Source organism: Mus caroli, chromosome 5 (genome assembly GCF_900094665.2).
Source record: "Mus caroli chromosome 5, CAROLI_EIJ_v1.1, whole genome shotgun sequence".
NCBI classification, from domain to species: domain Eukaryota; kingdom Metazoa; phylum Chordata; class Mammalia; order Rodentia; family Muridae; genus Mus; species Mus caroli.
The window spans coordinates 89282411-89304391 of NC_034574.1; the positions used below are offsets into that span (position 1 = coordinate 89282411).

General features: G+C 39.3%; 1 protein-coding gene across 3 annotated transcripts in view; it reads left to right on the forward strand.

The window, feature by feature from the left end:
- Positions 1 to 21981, forward strand: part of Mrpl1 (mitochondrial ribosomal protein L1) — a 55997-nt gene that overhangs the window by 14188 nt on the left and 19828 nt on the right. For all 3 annotated transcript variants that reach the window (XM_021162828.2, XM_021162829.2, XM_029477417.1), the window contains 5 exons: positions 1904 to 2165; positions 4452 to 4535; positions 5849 to 5920; positions 9848 to 9959; positions 16943 to 17049. In XM_021162828.2, coding sequence (XP_021018487.1) covers positions 1904 to 2165; positions 4452 to 4535; positions 5849 to 5920; positions 9848 to 9959; positions 16943 to 17049 — 637 coding nt within the window. The remainder of the gene's footprint in view (positions 1 to 1903; positions 2166 to 4451; positions 4536 to 5848; positions 5921 to 9847; positions 9960 to 16942; positions 17050 to 21981) is intronic.

The following is a 21981-nucleotide window of genomic DNA, read 5'->3' on the forward strand; positions in this document are numbered from 1 at the left end:
ACTAGCTTTTGTATGCAACAGACCACACCACAATTACTCATCACTGCATACACATATGTGGTTTCTGACCAAGGCTGGGAATGTGGTGGCCCGGACTTGCTGTGCTGCCAAGTTTGCAGGTCAGTTGAGCATTATCTCATTTAGCCTGGGACTCTGTGGGGCTAGCTCTGGTCCACGTGCCCCTCATGCTCTTAGCCGGACTTGTGCTTATGAAAAATGACAGTAATAAAAACATTAATGTAGAAACATATGAAGCCTCCTCTGGCTTAAACTTAGAGCAGGGAAACTGTCACTTCCTTATTCTGTCAGCCAAAACTAGTCACATTGCCAAATGAGTGGACTGGGGCATGCATTCTGTTCCCTGGGGACCTGAGTAGAGAGGGAGGAGATACAGAGCACTTAACTTGGTGGGCATGAGCTCATCCGTTTGACTACTGGCTTCTCCAGAGAACCGGCTCAAAAGTGAGCCTTCTGGTTCTAGTTAATGATAGACTATTCCTCCCACACCTGGTTCCCCAAGCCTGCACCACAGGAGGTGGTGCAGATGGTTCTATTTCCTATCTTTCGTATTTACCTTGTAAATGTTTTCCTAGCCTGTCATCTTTTCAGCCTTATCACTATTTGTTCAGTGTTGGCTACTCTCCTTAGGAAGAAACAGAGGGGATATGCTTTTGCTTCTCACCTCATTTCCTTCAGATCTGTCTTGTCTCCTGGAATATTCTACTGCTTGAAATTTAGATACCATCCTTGCTCAACTATTAGAGCTATTCTGCTCCTGCGTGTTTACACAAAGGGATTTTAAATAGACATTCTAGAGATCTGTGCACATCTCTCTGTGGGTCTTGGTGTATTAATTCACTGTGGTTAAGATACAACATCAGCCTACTTGTCTATGAATGGATGAATAGATAAAACAAATGTGACATATACCCACAATGGAATTGTTTTCAGCCATTAAAAACCAAAAAGAAATCATGACACCTGCAGGGAAATGATGGCACTGGAGATCGTGTTAAAGAGAGGGCAGTGGGATATATGTGATGGAAAAGCAGAAGATTGATGGCTTCTGGGGGTGGGGTGGGCTTAGTGGGGAACAGTAGAGAGGCAAAGAGGAGTAACAGTGTAGGAAGGGGATGACTAAATAGAAAGCCTAGTGACATCTCTATGACAATGACGTTGAAACTCAAAACTGAATAGAAACATCCCGTCATAGTGAAATGGCGTATTTTATGTTTTCACTCATCAGCAGATGAGTCTGAGTTATTTCTACCTTTGGGCTGTTATGAATACTGCTGCTATGGACACCTTTGGGCTGTTATGAATACTGCTGCTATGGACACCTTTGGGCTGTTATGAATAGTGCTGCTATGGACATTTTTTATGTTTTTCTATTTTTTGAGACAGGGTTTCTCTGTGTAGCCCTGGCAGTCTTGGAACTTGCTATGTTGACCAGGCTGGCCTTGAACTCACAGAGATCAGCTTGCCTCTGCCTCCCGAGTGCTGGGTCTAAACATGAGCATGTATGAAGTTCTCTTGGGTGTATATCAAGACTGACTTTGTTTCTTCTCCTCAGTCTTGTCTCTCACAGCTCTTCCCTAACTCCTAGGCTGAGCTAAGGGTCTTTATAAGACCCTCTTAAGCGTCTATAATAACATAGTATGTCGAAACTTTCTACCTCTGTATTTCTCCTTTCTCTTTTGTAAGCTTCGGAAAAATTGCAACCATGTTTCACTCACCTTGTACTGACCAGAAACAGCACAAATTCATTGGTATTTGTTGAGTTAGGGAAACGATAAAGCAGTGTGTGCTTTTGAATTTTTCTGTCTTATATAAATCAGCTTTTTAGAAAAGGTCCCCTTGAATACATTCTGATATAACTGACCTTAATATATCTTCCTTTAAGGCCTGCAAGAAAAATTAAAAAAGGTGCCAAGGAAAAGACACCAGATGAAAAACCAGTAGAGGATATAGAGAAAATAAAGTCATATACCTACATGGAAAGTGATCCTGCAGATGATGTCTACTTAAAACGCTTATACCCACGGCGGATCTATGAAGTAGAGAAAGCTATTCACTTACTTAAGAAGTTTCAAGTTCTGGACTTTACCAATCCAAAGCAAGGTGTTTATCTTGACTTAACATTAGATATGGCATTGGGGAAAAAGGTATGTAGACCTGTGTTTATTAAAGTAGATACATGAATTGATCTTAATTTTTAAAATTCTAGGTGGAGGAGGAGGTAGAGGACATGTGATTTGAAAGTTGAAGTGCAGATACTAGAGGTGGAAAGGTTTGCACCAGGTTCTCAACCTGTGGGTCGCAGCCCTTTTGGGGTTGAGTGACCCTTTCACAGGGGTCGCCTAATACCATCAGAAAACAAACATATTTACATTATGATTTGTAACAGTAAAAAATTACAGTTATGAAGTAGCAACAAAAATAATTTTATGGTTAGGGTCACCTCAGCTGTGTTGAAGGTTCACAGCATGAGGAAGCTTGAGAACAATAGTTTACACAAAGATGGGAGTTGGGAAGGGGTGAGTGGAAAAGAACAACCAAAACTAAGGATGTATCAAAAACCACGGGGAGACCAGCTACTTCATAAGCTATTTATAAGTAAAACTTAAAAATGCCCTAAAATCACCCCCTAACCCCATTTGGTTTTCTAAGACAGGGTTTCTCTGAATAACCCTGGCTGTCCTGGAATGAATTCTCTCTGTAGATCGGGCTGTCTTTGAACTTACAGAGATCTGCCTGTCTCTGCCTCCCTCCCAAGTGCTGGAATTAAAGGCGTGTGCACTTTAGCGTGAAAAATATGAGCCTTCCTAAGTGTAAGATGTGTTGAAAGCATGCCTAGAAGTTGGACTGCTTTCCTTGGATTCATTGCTTTGCTTATTTTTACATTTCAGCATGCTCACCTTTATCATAGAGGCATAAAGTGTTTGGTTCACATAGCTCTGTTCATGGTGAACTATGATAATGCATTTTAGTTAGCAGCACTTTGCATTCACTTTTCATTTAAATCTGTAGTAATCGCAGGAAGTCCTCAGTCATTCCTGTAGTTCATAGCATTGTCCTGCAGGTCCTCAGGCATCATTTTGAATATGGAATCTACTTACAGGCTCACGATACTAAAGATACAGTCTCTGTCTTAAGTTTGCTCTGTTTTGTCACCTCAGTGCTGGGAACTGAGCCCAGGGCCTTGAGCACCAGGCAAGCAGTCTATGCTTGTTGTTAATGCTTCCCATCAAAGAGTTGTGTACTGAATCAGTACTCCCCAGGGGATGCTAGTGTGGTGGCTGTTTACCTCTGGAGACCTTACAGAAATCAGTTGTGATGTGTTAATAGGAGTGCCGATCAATAAGTCTATGGATGGCTAATAATGTAGAGGCTACTTAAGAGTGTATGCCTTCTGGTCTGAAAAAATCCCTAGGAGGCAGTTGCTGCTTGGAAAAACTTTTCTAAATATAAACTTTCAATCAGTTTTGTCAGAGAAACAGTCCCTTTTTTCTCCTGCCAAGCATGTGAAGGGCCTCGAACCTGTTTTCATAAGAGCTCTCCCTCAGAGGCCTGATCCTGTGAGGGTCAGGTAGGAAGCTTCCTCCCCCAAATACCTGAAGACAGGAATTCTGAGGTCTGACAGGATCTGTATGTGTGTGCCCGTCAAATAATACATTGTTTATTTTGGAATTTTCAGTTCACTTCTCAAATGTATTAAAGGGATGGTGATGTCAGTTACACTAAAGAAAGAGAAGACCCTTTCAGTCTTGGCATTCTTTTGCAGATCTAGGGCTTCTATTTATAATTGCCTGGAGCCATTGAGTCCACTAAGGGTGAACTACTGAGCAGGTCAGTTGCACACTGCCCTTGTTCAGGATGTCTAGCTGTTTTCATCATCTTCCTTGAGTCTGAAAACTGCATTTAAAATTTTAATTCAAGGTAGCAAGCATCCATTGATACCCAGAAAGTGGAAACTGTTGTACAAGTTGCTAGGGAGATGTAGATAGCTATGAATATACTTGCAACATTTGAGAACCTATGATAAATGGTAGAAACCTCACGAAATGGGGTGTGATGTACACAAGGGAGAGTTAGTTTCTGATTCTTATTCTTATTCTTCAATAAGGAAATACGTAATCCCTTGAACTTTAAATTATGATCAGAAGATAGTAAGGAATAAAGGGGTGGACCTATTGTAGATTGAAAGATTTAAAAGCCAGAGTTGGAAATGGTGCTGAGTTCCTATATTCCCAGCATTCAGGAAGCTGAGGCAGGAGGATCTTGATTTTTGAGGTCAGCAGAATAGCCCTATCTATCCAGCCAACAAACCAAATAACCAAAACAGCCTCAAAAAATTAAAAATAAAAATGTCAGTTTTGTTTTTTATAGGATACAGAAAATAATAGAGAAGATAAACTTTTTGTAATTGTTTCCCCTCTGTGTATGTTTAGAAAAAAGTGGAACCATTTGCCACTGTTATTGCTTTACCACACCTTTTCTCGTCAGAAGTCAACAAAGTTGCTGTGTTTACAGGGGTAAGTAACTTTGTCAACAATTTTATAATTTAATTTTTAAGAGATTACACTAGTCAATAAAGAGAGTAATGGAATGTAATTAGAGAAAAATCCTGAATTAATATCAGTTCTTTAAAACGCAAAGCAGGTTGGTTACTTCTTTGCAGTTGAACCGCTAGTCTGAGGGAGAGATGTACCCAACACTGCTGCCACCATTAGTACTGATCACAGCAGTGCTGTTCCAGAGAACCTGAAGAGAGCTGTGGGCTCTGTCAGGTGTCTCCAGCTTCCTACTCAGGCTCCTCCAAAGCACACAACAGAGACCAGGGCTGTGCGGCTCCAAAAGCACAGCTTAAACAAATGCTTGCCCACAGTGCCAGCAGCCACAGCATGGCAGGCATGTGGTCTGGCTTGGCGGGCTTCTGTATTGCTGACATTTGTTTCTGATGTGCTAGTGCGTTTGCTTAGTTTTTCCCTTCTTTACCATCTGAATTTCATAACTGAGACTTTACACATTTTCTCTGTCTTCCTCTGGAGGAAGACAGTGTGTTCTTTGCAGTGAGTGGGGCTTATAGTTGTCAGACTGCCACAATGCCACAGTAACTAAGGGAGAGATATATTCCCAGAAGGCAGCGTGATAGAAACGGAACATGTGCCAGGGCAATCAGCTTTTCGTCCAAGTTGGCAGGTGTAGCTACATTTTGTGTTTTCATTTCTTAAAATTTTCCCCTTCATCAGTTTTATAGAATATAAGTTAGTAAGATTAACTGTATTTTAAGTTTTTACTTTTGGGAGGTGTGTATATTGGTAGACCAGCTACTTGTCACTTTGCTTGGTTTTTGTTTGTTGAGACAGTCCTCTACAGAGTCCTGGCTGTCCTGGAATTTGCTGCTTTGACCAGGCTGGTCTTGAGCTCAACAGCGATCCTCCTGCCTCTGCCTCCCGACACTTGCTAGGTTCTTTTTTTTTTCTTTTTTTTCTTTTTTGGTTTTTCGAGACAGGGTTTCTCAGTGTAGCCCTGGCTGTCCTGAAACTCACCCTGTAGACCAGGCTGGCCTCGAACTCAGAAATCCACCTGCCTCTGCCTCCCAAGTGCTGGGATTAAAGGCGTGCGCCGCTACCACCGCCCAGCACTTGCTTGGTTCTTTATATGACATCAAGGTATATTTCTGCTGCCAGTCAAATACTCCAGGGACATACAAACTGAAGTTCTTAGACTCTAATGTATCTAATTAAAATTAAACAATTTTTACTTTTAATTGATATTTCTAACAGCTAGTGTCAATATAATGAATCTGTTTAAAAATAATGTGTAAACTGTTGTATTTTGGTAGAATGCATCAGAAATTAAAATAGCAGAAGAAAATGGAGCTGCGTTTGCAGGAGGGACAGATCTGGTTAAGAAGGTACCTGTGTTTTATGCTCATTTCTTATAAAGATTGTTCTGATCACTCTACTTCCATTATTTATTTATTTATTTATTTATTTAGTGTTTATAGGGTTTTGTCTGCATGTAAATCTGTGTCTCATATGTGTGCCTGGTGTCCTTGGAGGCCAGAAGAAGGTGTGGGCTTCCTCGGGACTAGAGTTACAGACAAACAGTTATTAGCTGCCATGTGCTGTTCAGAATTGAATCCAGGTCCCCTGGAAGAGCAACCAGTTCTCTTAATTTCTGAGCCATCTCTCAACCATATACATTCATTTTTTTTATATTTGCACATGGTCACTAGGGTTATATGTCGCCAAAACAGTTAGTAGGCTTTATAAAAAGCGGAAACACTTTGTACTCTGTTCAGTTTCAAATCTAAGAAAAAGCCACCAAAGCTCTTAATCATTGATTACGTCATTCTTTGATTTGTTTATAGTTCACTGTTGTTATGGAGGTTTTGTGAGTAAAACATACAGGCCAATATTACTCAGGTTTTGAATGTGAAATTTAAAATGAAATCCAAATATTCGTACACGCAAATGTTCCATTCATGTTTTTAAACCAAGTGTGTTTTTCTTTCTGGGAGTGAAAGTATCATAACTTATCATTTAATCTTCATAGTGTGGTATTTCCTCTGAACATTTACTCCCCGTCCACTTGAAGGACTTAGCATGGTCACTGAGGAGTGAGTAAGAAGCCCACCTCAGAAAGGAAGGGCCTGGGGAGCCTTGTAGGAAGAGGCATATAGTTACTGTAAAATCACAAAAGGGTTTTCTTAACATTTCAAAGAAGAGTCCTTCTTCTAAAGACGTTAATTAAATTATATTATGGATAGAGGTAGGCGAGAGGGAGCTAGGAAAACTGCTTTGAAAATGTATCCTCTGTTAAATATATAATGTTTTTGCTTGACTCACTGGGCTGGTCCTTTAGGGAACATGGCAGCTGAGTAGTGTTCTAAGTCTGATGGTGATTTTAATTTTTTTTTAAAGGGAATTGGAGATAGTTTATCTTGGAGTCAAATTTGAATGACCAAGGCCTAGGAAACACAAGAGTTGGTTGTTCTTCCATTTTATATTCCTATGTGGAAGTAGTTTTGTTACCAGTGAGGAGTTCTTTTTCTTTGCCGGTTGGTTAAAGGATTAAAAGGCAGGGAAATTCTAAAGGGCAGCAGTTAGCAGCAGACACAGCCAGTAGGTGGGGAAAGGTCTCTCTGGGGTGAGGAAATACATACACCCACAGTACAGAGGGAAAGACCCTTCACAAAGCAGAGGGGGGAGCTCAGGAAGTTGAAGCCCAGCTTCTCCTTCTCCTTGAGGGTTGCTTTGAGGATCTGCCTCCCTTCTTTTAAGGTCTCTGTGTAAGCATGTCCTGATCTGGCCTTGAACTTGGTGAGCCAGTCCAGCCACAGGAGGAAAAGCCCACGGGCCTTTGTAAAACCTTAAGTAAATTTCCAGTGAGCTTACTGGAAAGTAGGAATGGATCTTACTTTAAAATAGGTTTTGGCCGAGTCCAAGTATAGTATCTTGTTCTTTCTGGCATATCATTTTAATTCTTTAAAAAGTACTAGCAGTGTTTTAGTTGATAAAGAGCAAATATACTGCATGTGCTTGGGAATCTGAACGTGGGCTTGGCCTCTGCAGTCAGAAAACTAACCTCAGCAAGCCCGTGCTGCTGCCTTTCCTCCAACTTGCTCGCTCGCCACCCTGTGAGAGTGTCACAGGGGCCACAGCCATTCCTGTAGCTGCGGCCACAAGTTACTCATTCTCAAGGATAAAGCAGTGGGGGAGAATGTGGTGCACTGCCCTACTGTTCATAAAGGAAGTCCTAGAAAGAGAAACCCAAGTAAGAAAATCTAATGGTGACTTTTGGTATATAAATATTGTAGGTACATAATTTTCCTTTAGGAGCCCTAGTGCTGAATGCATTAGAGAAACAGTTCTGCTTGGGTAAGTGATCTTATCCGGGATGTTCTTCCATCATGTGTGTGAAAGCTTCCTGTGGTACATTTAGAAGGTATTCATTCAGGTTATGAAGTAAGTTTAAAACAGGGTTTTCAGTTAAGATGACTTGATTTTCTAGCACATTTCTATACATTGATATTTATTCATTTATTGTAATGCTGGAGGTTGAATGTGGGGCCTTACCCAGGTACACAAGTGTTCTAAGACCAATAATGCTTCAAGCCCTAATTCCTGCTTTCATAAATTAGTATTCTGTCCTCCTTAGCATTTAGCTGGAGAAATGGCTCAGCAGTAAAGAGCACTGGTTGCTCTTATAGAGGACCCAGGTTCAGTTCCCAGCACCTACATGGTAGCTCATAACCTTCTGTAACTTCCGTTCTAGAGAATCCTATGCCCTCTTCTGGTCTCCATGGATACCAGGAATGCATGTGGTACATAGACATACATGTAAACAAACACTCATAGCCATAAAAAATATGAATAAAATATTTTTTAAACAGAAAGAAACTGTAAAGGAGGCTATACTTACTGAACTTTGAATCATTTCTAAGATCTTAATTTAGTTATTAAATTCATTTCATTTTGAAATGTCACACATATATTTGGCTCAGAGAGATCTGAATGTAATGGTTTTTCTTGTCTGTAAAAGCATAATTTCCATCTACAGATTTGTGTTATTCTAAGATGTGTTCCTAAGGTGCATGTAGTGCAGCATTCACAGATAATTTTTAACATAAAGGAACATGTTGTAGAGTTAGTTTTAGCAAGCCTGTTAATGAAAGACTTACCTACAATTCTTTGGCATTTCAAAGTTGTCTTTGTTTCCTCCATGTTCTTGGGGATGGGGACCCTGGTTCTAGAACCCCACTGCCTGTGTTTGAATGCTGGCGCTTCTCTTAGGAGACACATGCCGGCTCCTTCTCACAAGGCCCTGGGTTCCTCATCTAAAATATTTAGTTAATTTTAATACCTGCCTTGAAGGATTCAGTGGACTAAACTGTATAAAATATGTGCAGAATTCACAATTCATATGTTCTCACTTAGTATGCCATTATTTTTAAGAGGGGTACAGTATGTTATTCAAAGGAACACCAGTAACAGGAAGATAAAATCCCAAATTATAGCCTAATTTTTCCAGAGTTCAGTTTCTCTGAATTCATTAACCCCAACCAAGGCTTTGGATGGGTAAGGTTTCATGTAAATAAAAATAGTTGCTACTGGTGAAAGATTTGTACCTCAGCAATATTTTGTTTTAAAAAGTTATTTTACTTTATCATCAACTAAACTTTTAAGTAGAGTATGGTATGGTGGTATAATAATTATTTTGGGCACCAGCCTAGATTTATCAACAAATCCAGTAAAGCCTGATTATCAATCCCTTTGTTTTGAGAATCAGAATAGTGTTTGTCTGATAAGCTGTAAGTGGGCTTATCTTTGTCCTTTTGCCTTTTGGTTTTATTATTGGTAACAAGGAGAATTTTAACTCAGATCTTTGGGAAAATAATGATAAATTCAGTTCTTTTGATGCACTAAGTTTAGAAAGTTAGTGGTTGCTAGTGAATTTGGCAACTAGGAGCTATTTTGCTTGTGATCTCATGAGAAATGTTTATTTCTCTTCAGTTGTAATAGACATGAATTCTGCTTTGGAAGCTTTGTCTGAGTTGGACACATATTGATGTTGTTTTCTAGCTTAGAACTGCATCTTGCCTAGCATAATCTCACAGCAGAATTAAAACCATTAATTTTGTTTAAAAATACATGTAGCTATTTTTAAAATATAACAAAGTGTTTTTGCTTCTGATGTTTTTCGCAACTAGGGACTGTATTTATATAATTCTGTGTTTGAAGAAAAATATGCATAATAGTTCTTTTTTGAATCATGATGAAATTGCTTATGTCCAAAACATTATAAGTTTTTCATGTGTTCTTCCTCTGGTTTTTAGATCATGGATGACGAGGTTGTTGTGGACTTTTATGTAGCTGTCCCAGAAATAATGGGTGAACTTAACCCTTTAAGGAAGAAACTGAAAAAAAGATTTCCAAAGGCTACTAGAAGTAAGAAAGAATGTTTCTTCTTTCAGTGTTATCAGCAACTCTTTATACTTTCATTTGTAAAATACAAAGCTGCTGCTATGTTTGTAGACCAAATGTTATGCCTGATATGACATTTGAGATTGATGTTGCAAGAATATGTAGATTTTATTTCCTATTTGGCATTGATATTATAGGAGTGCAAATCAGTTATACATTACTGGAATACAATACCTGCTAAGAACATTGACATCATGACATTCTGTTGTGTTGACTTTTATATTTCTTTATCAATATAATGTATATGCTCATTTAAGACTTCAGCTTGTTCGTAAATATATATATGAGTGCTTGGCTCTATAATTGTTTCTGATTAGTAGAATTTTTCTTTATGAGTACTTCCTTCTTAACAAATACGAGAGAAGCTGGGTGGTGATGGCACATAGCTTTAATCCCAGCACTTAGGAGGCAGAGGCAGGCAGATCTCTGAGTTTGAAGTCAACCTGGTCTACAAAGTAAGTTCTAGGACAGCTAGGGCTGCTACACAGAGAAAACCTGTCTCTAAAAAACAAGCAAACAAAGAAACCAAACAACAAAAAAGAAGTATAGTGAGAGAGGTAATGTTGTTACATAAATGCTGTGTTATAAAATGAGAGATACAAATTGATCAGTTCTTAAGGTACTGTGGATATTGACCGGGGTTTGCTTATAATCTAGGTGGGGACCTCAGCAGTACATCATGAATGAGGTGACATTAAGATATTCCAGTATAATCAGATGAACTGACTGAGACCTAAGTAGAAAGAATATATTAACACAGGCCTGAAGTAGGCTAGAAAGGATAGGCTGGCTCTGAGAAGTATCAGGCCCTTTTGGCTCCACATTGATAATGAATAATGGACACATTGATAATGAATAATGGAAGTGAGTAATGGGATGTGAAGTTGGGGTGTATTGACGCTGTTTTGAGGAAGTCTTTGAGTTAGGAGTTAATGGGCATGGACTTACTGTCTATTCAGCATGAATCATTCAGGTGGTGTAAGGTGTGATGTGACATCATCTGTTCTCTAGAGTGTCCGGAGACATACTGGTTTGGATTGGAACTGGAGTAGGGAGCCCAATTAGGCTGCAAGGACAGGGGATGGATAGGGGCAGTGTTCAAACTCTGTCAGTTCTGCGTGGTGAGAACTGGGAGAGACAGTGTTAAAGACAGGACTTATGACTGAATAGGAAGGGGGTGGCTGAGAGGGAAAGAGAGGCTTGCCTTGTGAGGTTCCCTTGACAAGTGGTGTTGTTAACGAATCAGGGGCACGTGTACAAGCACACACAGAGAACATGTGTGGTTGTTGTAGGTGCTCCTGGATGTCTGGTATGTTTTCTGTTAGGCACTGCAAATAAAACAAGGGTTTTAGTTATTTAGTTATCTGTTTTAGTTATTTTTTTTCAAATTTCAACTCTAGTAGAGATAAAGAAAAAAACATTAACTAAAATTCTTCATATGTATTAGCTATTAAGATATCATCTATTCATGGTCTAAGAACGATTCAAATGGACCCAAGTTCTTTTATTGTACTATGGTTTTGTTATTTTTGTAGCCTGCATTAAGTCACATTGGTATTAGATGTGGGTGGGACTCAGCATTTTTGATAGATTTCCATTGCAGCTACCTTTGTTGTTATGGAATCAGATTCATATTTTTCCTAAGTCAGGCCTGAAATTGAATATTATTGGGGGAAAAAAGGGAGATTTGCAGTCCTTAGAGAAAATATGTCCCAGAAACAGACTTGATTTCTAATTAAGCTCAAGTCCCAGCCAGTGGCGCTAATGGAGGCAGTGAGAGGTGAGGCTCATGGTGCCCACTGGTGCCCACCTGCACCCGATTGGCCACTGACTGCTGCTGTCCCACTCAGCTGTCTGCCGCCTTTGCTGTTCTCGTCTCTAGAATCCACTGGGTTCCATTTCTGCTACTGTATTCTACTCTATTCATTAGCAATCCTGTTGAGGTTAAGTCTAAGGTATTCAAATAACTTCCTTATTCCAAATGGCAAGTTTCCTGTTAAAGTGTTTCTTTTTTTCAGGGGGATTTACTTTATTGCTACTTTCATAATGAACCACACCTTCCACCTGCCATGGGTGTCCTCAGTGTGTATGACCCCTCCCCCGACAGTGCTTTAACAAGGCTCCTGGAAGAATGACAGGGCCCCCTTCTCTAACATTTTCTTTTAGCCCTACAGGGTCTGCTCAACAGAATCAGCAAAACATTTGTGTTCTTTAAGCATGAAAACAAACTCAGCCTGTCAGAATATTCAAACAGAACACACCAGATGTGCATGGAAACAGGTGGCACTTGGATTGTGCATTTTTAGAGATTGCTTCGATTCATTTCAGAATGTTTGATTCCTCCTAGATCCAACAAAACACATTAGGTAAAATAGAAATTAGGAAGCTACAGTGAGAACCAGACACTGAGCTGAGCTTGTCAGTTTCCATCGTGCCTCAGTTTAACTAACAGGAGTGGGTGTGGCCATCTTGGCTAGATTTTAGTTTCTTAGATAACTATAGGCGATTTCACTTTTCCAGGGTCCCATTTGGCATGGTTTCTCAGTACTTCTCTCTCTCTCTCTCTCTTTCTCTTTCTCTCTCTCTCTTTCTCTCATTTCGCTGGCCCTTCACCTCTCCAAGAGCTCTGTGTAATTCTTTAGTCGTCATTGTAGACATGTTTCCTTTAGTGTGATGTGTGTGTGTTCATGTGTGCATATACTGAGGTGTATGAGTACATATGTGTGCATGCATGTGGAAGCCAGAGGTAGATGTCTGGTGTCTTCCTCAGTCACTCTCTCCACCTTAGGTTTTTGAGCCATGATATGTCACCTTATAAAAGCTGACTGCTTTCGCATGGGTAACACTTATAAATGCTAAAATGGCAAAACCTTTAAGTACTCTTCAGGACTTGAAAGAATGTTTCATGTTCCCAAGTATCACTTCTGTCACTGAAGTTGGACTCTTAGGTTATATGAGGAAAAATACAAAAGAGTTTCTACTCCCTACTCCCCCTGTGCTAATTTAAAAACTAGTCATCTGTGAAAGAATCCATGAACAAGTAGGTACTGCAATAATAGTGGATGAATTATGAGTGTTTTATGGATAACACTCCTGTGAAGTTCGTTTTCGTTATTTCAACTCTAGAGACTGCTGTGCTGTTTTTCACACATGCACATGACAAATTCTTTACTTTCTTGGGTCTTGGGTTTGTTTGTTTGTTCGTTTGTTTTGTGTCTGCCTGTAATATGTGTTCAAGTCTTACTATTAGAGTAAAGATACCTTAATTTTATCTGTTGCTATTGTCTTGTGGCCTAGAATAGTATCTGGCCCAGGATAGTCAACTCTAAAATGTTTGTACAATTAATGACCATTTAATGCAGGATTCAGTTGAAGGAAGATACAGAGTTAATAACTTGGCTGAACCATGGATTAAGTATAATTTATACACTTTAAAAAATAATTGTGTCTATGCTAATTGAACATCTGGTGTGGGCCTAACTGGATATGGTGATGACTTTGAACACCAAGGGAAAGCCTTTGATGTCATGGAATTAGCAATTGTACTTTATGCAGTTAACTTCAGCACTTCATCACCCCAGATTTGTCTAGTCAGACAGAGAGCACTCACCTGCCATTCAGGCCTTTGTGTGAGCGAGCTGCCCTTGCTGGATGGTCTTAGTTCTTTGTCTTTACACCAGTCTTTAAACGTAGATGCCCTCAGTAAGTGATTTCCTCCACTTCGTTACAGCCACCGCTCTCACAGTTACCTGAAACAGTGCTCCCAGCTGTAGTCACTGATCTTGTTTTCCCAAATCCAAATGTCAGTTCTTAGTTTTCACAATTTAATTCTAGCTCACTTCCTTCCTTCCTCCCTTCTTTCCTAGCTTTTTCCCTTCCTTCCTTCCTTCCTTCCTTGCTTGTTTACTTCCTTGTTTCTTTGTTTTCTTTAGAGAAGGGAAAAAAGAAGTTATTTTAGGGAGAAGAACTGACTCTTACTTGGAAATGGTAGAGAACATTGGAGGGAGAGAAAGGCGAGGAGGAGAGGAGAAGAGAGTAAAACACAGAAAAGAAAGCGAGAGCAAGTGGGTGTTGGTAGATGATTCGAAGCTCAGCAACCTGATGGTTGGATAGAATAATAGAGAGCATACATCTCCCAGCCTTGACTTTATACCTTATCGTGACCTTAAGTGAACATTGTAACAAGGAAATGGAGACAGCAAATCACTGAGAATCAGTAATTCTTATCTGCAAAGTATGTTTCATGATAGCAAATGCCCAATATTTTTTTTGATAATGTAAGCAGAGTTTAGAACAAATTAGATATACAAAAAATTCATACTAAGTGTAGACCACTTTCCTAAGATTCATTTGCTCGATTGCTTTATGGGAACTTATACATGGATCCATATGTCACTTCTGTAGTTATGACCTGCTTGTTAAATAAGTGTGTAATTATTGAGTGTCAACTATGTTCTGAAAGTTGAAAGATTAAAGGTCAGTTCACATTTTTAAGAAAATACACATCGATAGAAATGACAGAAGAATAAACTTAAGCATTAAAGTGCCGTGGGTACTGGGAAATATACAACATATTTATGGGGATGAGTAACTACTTCTTAGAATCAAATTATGTAAAGAAGATAGAGGTTGAGAGGCTAATCATAAATAGGTATTTCTTTTCCTAATGTGTGGACTACATTCTAGGCAGAAACAATGGCTTCTTTAATGTAGAGAAGTCAAGCAAGAGTGGGTGTATTCTTTCTTTACCATTCCACAAGGATTAGATTTTATCCTCCATGTAGAGGGGACCCACTGAAAACTGTGTTCAGAACCATGAGATATGGCTTTCTTATTGGAATGAATACTCTGGGGGCATGTAAGTCATGGGACGGACATAAGGATGTAGAAACCTCCACGGAGAACATTGTGCAGACTGTTGTAGTAGTCCAGATAAAAGAGGAAAGGACACATGTGCAATGGTAGTGAAGACAGAAGGAGAAGCTTCTGAGGAATGCTGAAGAGGTAGACAAGAACAATTGCTCATTAAATATGAAGTGTTAAGCGATCTGGGATGATTCTCTAGTTTTGGTCATAAGTAGCATAGAGGATATTGTTCTAAATACAAATATACAGGAAGTTAACCAGGTTTTAGCATGACACGCACCACACAAAGTACAGATGACCAAGGAAAAGATTACCTGGTACATATTCATATTAACATGAAGTAGTTTGAGATTTCAGACAAGGTGAATGGTTAAAAGGCACATAGCTTAAATCTAAATAGTGGGATAAAAGAGGCAAAAAATGGCTGTATAGGAGGAGCAGAGGAGCAAACACGGTGAGACAGTAGAAAACACATAAGTTGGGAATGGACTGCATACTCCAACCAAAATGCAATGCATGAGATAGGGAGAAAGCAGGCTCTTTGTACAGTGTCTGCAGAATAAACACTTTGAATACACAAATAAACTAAATAGTTATAAGCCATGAAAACAAGTAAGAGTAAGAGAATGCCATTGGCTATGCTAATGCCAGACAAAATAGATCTTTAAAATGAGAACAGATACTGGAGAAAAGTTGGATAATCTATAATAATAAAAGAACATACTCATTTATAGACAGAGCCCCAAAATATATGAACAGAATCAGAAAGAATTAAATAAAATGACTCTTAACAATATTCTGTTCTACCCACAAATTAGTGTCTCATTCAGCCATCATCAGAGACAGTGTCTCCAGCAGGAGATGGAAACTAATACAGAGACCCATAACTGGCCAGTGTGCAGAGAGTGAGAGACATTGGAGCACTCAGTTCTAAGTGGTGTGTCAGTGAAATGCTCCACTCACGGTTCTGGAATTATGCAGAGGAGGAGGCAGAAAGATTTTAAGAGCCATAGGGGATGAATGATACCAAAAAAACAGTGTCTTCTATATACTGTGGCAGCATGCACAGGGCTTGTATATATCCAAATTAGATGGTTCTGTGTGTATGTGTGTGTATCTGCCTGCAAGTGCATGTTTCTCCTGCTCTTTCTTTCTTTTTTGGTACATTTTTGTTATTTCTGTTTTTAATTCTTGTTTGTCTTTTTTATTTGCATGTTTGTTAGAGAGAGAGAGAGAGAGAGAGAGATGGAGATTGAGGGAGGGAGAAAGGGAGGGAGGGAGGAAGGGCAGTTGGAAAGGTGAGGAGGTGTGGAGGATCTGGGGAGGGGAAACATGGATTAAAATATGTTGTATGAAAATTACCTGATTTTTCAGTAAAAAAATTTAAAAGCTTCAAGATAATTATGGTATACATTTACACTAATATTTCATACTAAAACTCCTTTTTTCATCATGTTTGTGTGTATGCGTACATTATAGAAGGGAGGCACATGTGTATGTGTAGAGGGCAGAGGGAACTCTAGAGTAGACTTTCTCCTTCCGTATGTGTAGAGGTCATGGGAGATGCATATGTGTATGTGTGGAGGGCAGAGGGAACTCTGGACTTGGCTCTCTCCTTCCAGTATGACTGAGAATCTACTTCTAGACTCACATGCTTGGTGACAGAAGTCTGTTCTTTGCAGGCTGCTGGGCTGAGGCTTCAATTATTCTTGCAGGATTTGGAGTTCCTTGGTCTGTCGTCCACTCTGTACGTTAGCACACAGCCTTATAGCTTCTTCAGAGACAATAAGGAACTGTCTCCTCTGAGACAGGCATTGCTGGGGTATATAATGCAACTTTATGTACATATCATTCTGACTCTTGGTTAGAAGGCAAGTTGCAGGCCTCATCCATACCCAGTGGGAGAAGAGCAGCCAAAGCCATGAACTAGAAGTGGGGACCATAGTGAGCACTCTGACATCTGTCTGCCACAGCTTATTCACTGTTTCTTCACTTGGGATTCATGTTTATTTCAGTCATTAGTTTTTGCTACTTGTTTAAATCATGTAATAATTTTAGATTTTTCTGATTTTTCTAACCAGATTCCATTGGTCGTGACATCCCCAAAATGCTTGAATTATTTAAAACTGCACATGAAATTATGGTAGATGAAGAAAGGCAGAACTTCCTCAGCACCAAAATAGCAACAGTAAGTTACAGCTGCATCTCTTGTGCAGATGCCCCGTAAGTGGCATGACGGACTCTTGAACTTCCCTTTGAAACCAGCATCAAATAGGCACATAAAGAACCTTCTTCCTCAGTGGAGCTCACCGGGTTTAGTGGTGCTTGGGAGTTACTTCCTTCTGGGGAGAACCAACTGTAAGCACCTCTGCCCTCCAGAGCACAGCTACAGACAGACATGCACAGGTGTGTTCATATTTTTTTAATTTTTAATTTTTTTTATTATTTATTTATTTTGTGTATGTGGGCACACTGTCACCATCTTCAGACACACCAGAAAAGGGCATCAGATCCTCACTACAAATGGTTGTGAGCCACCATGTAGTTGCTGGGAATTGAACTCAGGACCTCTGGAAGAGCAGTCAGTGCTCTTAACCTCTGAGCCATCTCTCCAGCCCGTGTTCATGAGTATACACAGAAACACACAATAAATGTACAAAAAATTTTTAAATAATTTCTTCCTGTGTTATGTCCTGCTCACTGACATATACTTGATTTGCTTAACATGCAGCCTTGTAGCCTTGTGTACTTCCAGCTATAAAATGGAGGTGGTGGGTTTACCTCTTCTTTGTATGAGTTCTATCTGATATACAGACAACACATTCCTGTACTTGAGGCTCAGGAACCATTGTGCAAGGTAGGGTAGAAAGATTGTAAGATTCTAACATGTACTTTTTAAAAAATCATATAATGTTTTAAGTCTTTGAAGAGTTGAAAGACTTGGATCCTGAGAAGAACATTGTATACTGCTGAGCACAGACTATGTACTTAGTATTGTACAGTTGACTTGTCTGCCTTATTTCAATAAATTGTGTCTGATTGCTTCTTCCTGTTGGTATTTTACAGTTACTTGCACACCTACAGAACATACTTGATGTCAGTTTCTAATACCGTTTTTAGAACATTAATATAGGTGTGTTAGAATTATAGAACCAGGTTTTTAACTAAATAAGCATTGGGAAACATTAAAGTTATTATGTTATTTGCAGTTGTTCTTTGTACTGAAAAGTCTCCAAAAATTATTTATGTAACTTTTCCCTATTTATAACTATAGGAATAGTAGTAAGTTATTGATAACAAAATTTAAACAATGCCATCCAAGTGTCTTGTGCTCTAAATGATCTTGTTTGTTAAATCTCTTTGTTGTGTTTTACTTCTAATAATTTTTCAATATTTTGAGATTATTTTGCAATTACATTATTTTCCCCTTCCTTTTCTTCTCTCAAGGGCCTATTGCTCCCCAACCCACTGCTCTCTTCCAAATTCATGGCCTCTTTTTCTTTAATTGGTGAGTGTGTGTGACATATGCGCATGAACGTGAGTGTGTATATATTCCTAAATATATAAATACAATCTGCTTGGCTCATATAATGTTACTTGTATGAATATGTTTTCAGGACTAAGCAGTTGGAAGACTCTTCTCTGAGGAAGACTGTTTCTCTCCCCCTCAACATGAGCTGTCTCTAGTTCTGTATAGTGTTGAGTCCTCGTGAGCTTTTCCCATTCCACACTAGCAAGTCTATTGACATCATCCTATTTCAGGTCATGTTTAGGCAGCTATATTGGTGAGACTTTGTGGGTGTGACTTCTCTGATGTTTCTAGCAGACATGATTCCACAGCAAACTTCCTGTTCCTTTGCCTCTTACAATCTTTCTACCCTACCTTCCACAATGGTTCCTGACCTGAGCCTCAAGCACAGGAATGTGTTGTCTGTGTATCAGATAGAACTCAGACACAGAAGAGGTAAACCCACCAGCTCCATTTTATAGCTGGAAGTACACAAGGCTACAAGGCTGCAAACTTTCACAGTCCCATAGCTAAAATGAGGGGAAATGGGTAGGTATTTGACCATTAGCAATGTCTTAGAGCAGGTACGCTCAGTTACTCTGCTCCCAGAATTAAAATAATTGAAATAACTATTAGGATTCTTTTCTTTCTTGTTTTACTCTTAAGAGGAGTTTCACATCATTGCCAATAGTTGGTAGTCCGAGCCAACTGAACCACATTCACTGTAGATTATTAGAAGTCAGACAAAGCACTGTGCTGGTTTACCTATGGGAACCCTTGCCTTAGAAAGGAAGCAGAGCAGATCTCATTGGTAAGTCCCACTTGTCACATTATCCTCAAGATCTCTGCTAGACTCTGATGTTGAAATTTCCTTGTTTCCAAAGGCCCTTGGCAGAGAGTCTTGTTTCTTAATGTTGACAGTGTTGTCATCCAAACACAAACAAACAAAAGCCCAAATGCAAAACTGCAGAGCTTCCTCTGGAGCTGCAGAGGCTTGTCTGATAGTTGCCAGCCTGTGTAGGGGGAGGCAGATTTTAGGCGAGGTTCTCAGTGTTGTGGTCCAAATGTCAGTGTCTGTATAGAACAGTAATGTCTGTTTCATAGTGTATTTCTCTGGGTAAGATACAATTTTAAAATGGTAATATTTATCATTACTCTTATATTTTGTCTCTGAGGATCATAGAATATCCTTATGAAACTCTTCTTAGCTGGATTAAATTTTCTTTTTCTTAAGGTATATTTCCAGTGTGTTCTGTAGTTATAGGTCCTAAAGTGTAAGAAAGCACAGAGTCTTTTTCTTTAACAGATATCACAGTGATAAGTATGGGCCCTGATCACACTATATGTCCCTTCTGCAGACATTTTGTCATGGTTTTAAAAGAGATGTTTATGTGTATAAAGAAAATCTGCTAAATACTACTGAAGTGCTTGACTATAGGGGAAGACTAGTGAAGTGGATTTTGTTATGGTTAAAATTTAATTTCAGGCTTTTGAAACAGTAACAACTGTTTCTTGTGGCATCCTGGGCTTCTGTTTCCCCTGTTAACTGTGTCTTCATCTGTGGAATGACAGTAATGGTAGGTACTATTTGGGTAGGAGGGGTAGATGTGATAATGACAATAGCTGTGTAGCAGATATTTTGTCTAAGATGGAGTAACAAAGACATGATTTACCTTCCCATCTGAAACACTGAGAAGTACCTTGAAATCAAAACTACACAAAGAAAACTATGTAGACAAAAAAACCTATAGTGCAATATCATCTATGTATATAGATCTAAAAAATTTAACCTACTTCTAACAAGTATTTTGGCTGCCTAAATCCATTTTCTTTTTCGGAGAATGCCTGAGACTGGGTGATATACAAAACCGAGATTATGTCAGCATAAGATTCTTCTGGAGGTGGCAGATGCAAGTGCAATGTGCTGTATGTGGTGAGAGCTTCCTGCTTTGTCATATCTCATCAGAAGAATGGAAGGGTATGCCGCCTGGGCTGAAGAGGCAAGGCATGAGAAAGAAGGTGCCTGGCCTGGAGAGTGAATCTACTCCTGTAAAACAATTACCTCTCTTAACTGAGCAACTGCATGGGACCCAGCATCCAACACTGCCACAGGGGCAGTCAAATTTCAGTGTTGAGTTTTGGAGGGGACTAACCCTGTTTAAATTATTCTTCAGAGACCAAATAGTTATTTTAGGAATTCAAGGTTGGATTAACATTTAATAGTTATTATACTTTACTATGTTAATGAGCTGGAACCCCAAAGTCATTTTCAAAGACTCTAGAATGAAATTGCTGGTTCAACAGTCTCAGCCCATTAGGGATAGAAATCCCCTAGAGCGCAGTGTGCAGTTAGTGGTAGGATGCATGCTTATCCTCCAACAAGGTCCTGTGCTCAATCCTACAACCTCCCCACTAACATGTCAGTGCCCTTAATTTTCTTGTTTTAAAAATGATTTTATTTTTATTCTTAATTACATGTATTATGTGTAGGGGTATGTGCACATGAGTGCAGGTGCCTACAGGACCTAGAGGCGTCAGGTCCCACTGGAGGTGGTGTTATAGATAGTTAGTTGTAAGCCCAGTGTGGGTGCTGAGAACCAAACTCAGGTCCTAATGCCTAGCCTATTCTCCTTAATTTCATAAAGGATATCACAGAAAAACCCACAGCTGATATCATGCTTTTTGTACAGCATTCCCTGTTGAACACTGCTGATTATAGCAGTGCGGTAAAGTAAGGAACAGAGTTAAAGTCGTCTAGGATAGAAAGTGTGACTACGCATTATTTACAGATGATATGTGTGATCAAGCTAGTAACACAAAGAAAGCAGTGTTATATCACTGAAGATACTAATTCAAGGTATAAAACTCAACTGTGTTTCTATATAACAGTAACATTCTAAACTAAAAAAAAAAATAATATAGAATTTGACTTATAATTTCAAAAGGAATACTTAGGAAGAAGAGATGTGAGCAGTCCATATACTGAAAAGATCAAAACATAGTTGAGTGAAATTGACTCAACTATGAATGAAATATATGGTGAGGTGGACTTTGTGAAACTGTAGAATGAATTTGCAGTACCAGTTCTCCTAAAGAGAAGGTTGCTTGACTGGTTACACTCTCAAAGCTCCAGTCAACTTTTAAAAAGTTAGCTAATTACAAAATTCATACAGACATACAAAAGACTGTCATCAGGGAGGTGGCTCAGTGGGGAGAGCAGAGTGCTTATTGCATAGCGCAGGACCTGAGTTTGAATCCCAGGCTCCACGTAGATAGATAGGCATGGGGGCATGTATCTGTTCTCCCAGTGTTTTGGAAGCAGAGACAGGAAGATCCCCAGAGCCTTGTCAAATGGGTGAGCTCTAGTTTCAGTGAGAGCTCTTGTATCAAAATATAAGAGGGAGAATGATTGAGGAAGCCACCCAACATCAACTTCTGCCCTCCATATGCATGCACACAGCTTGTATGTACATGTGGATACATATCACATGCTACTCATGTGCACACACAGAAATGCAAAGGACCTAAAATAGAACAACTTGGAATAAGAACAAAGTTGAAGATTAGCAAAACTTGTTGGTTATGATGGTACATGTCTTTTTTTTTTTTTTT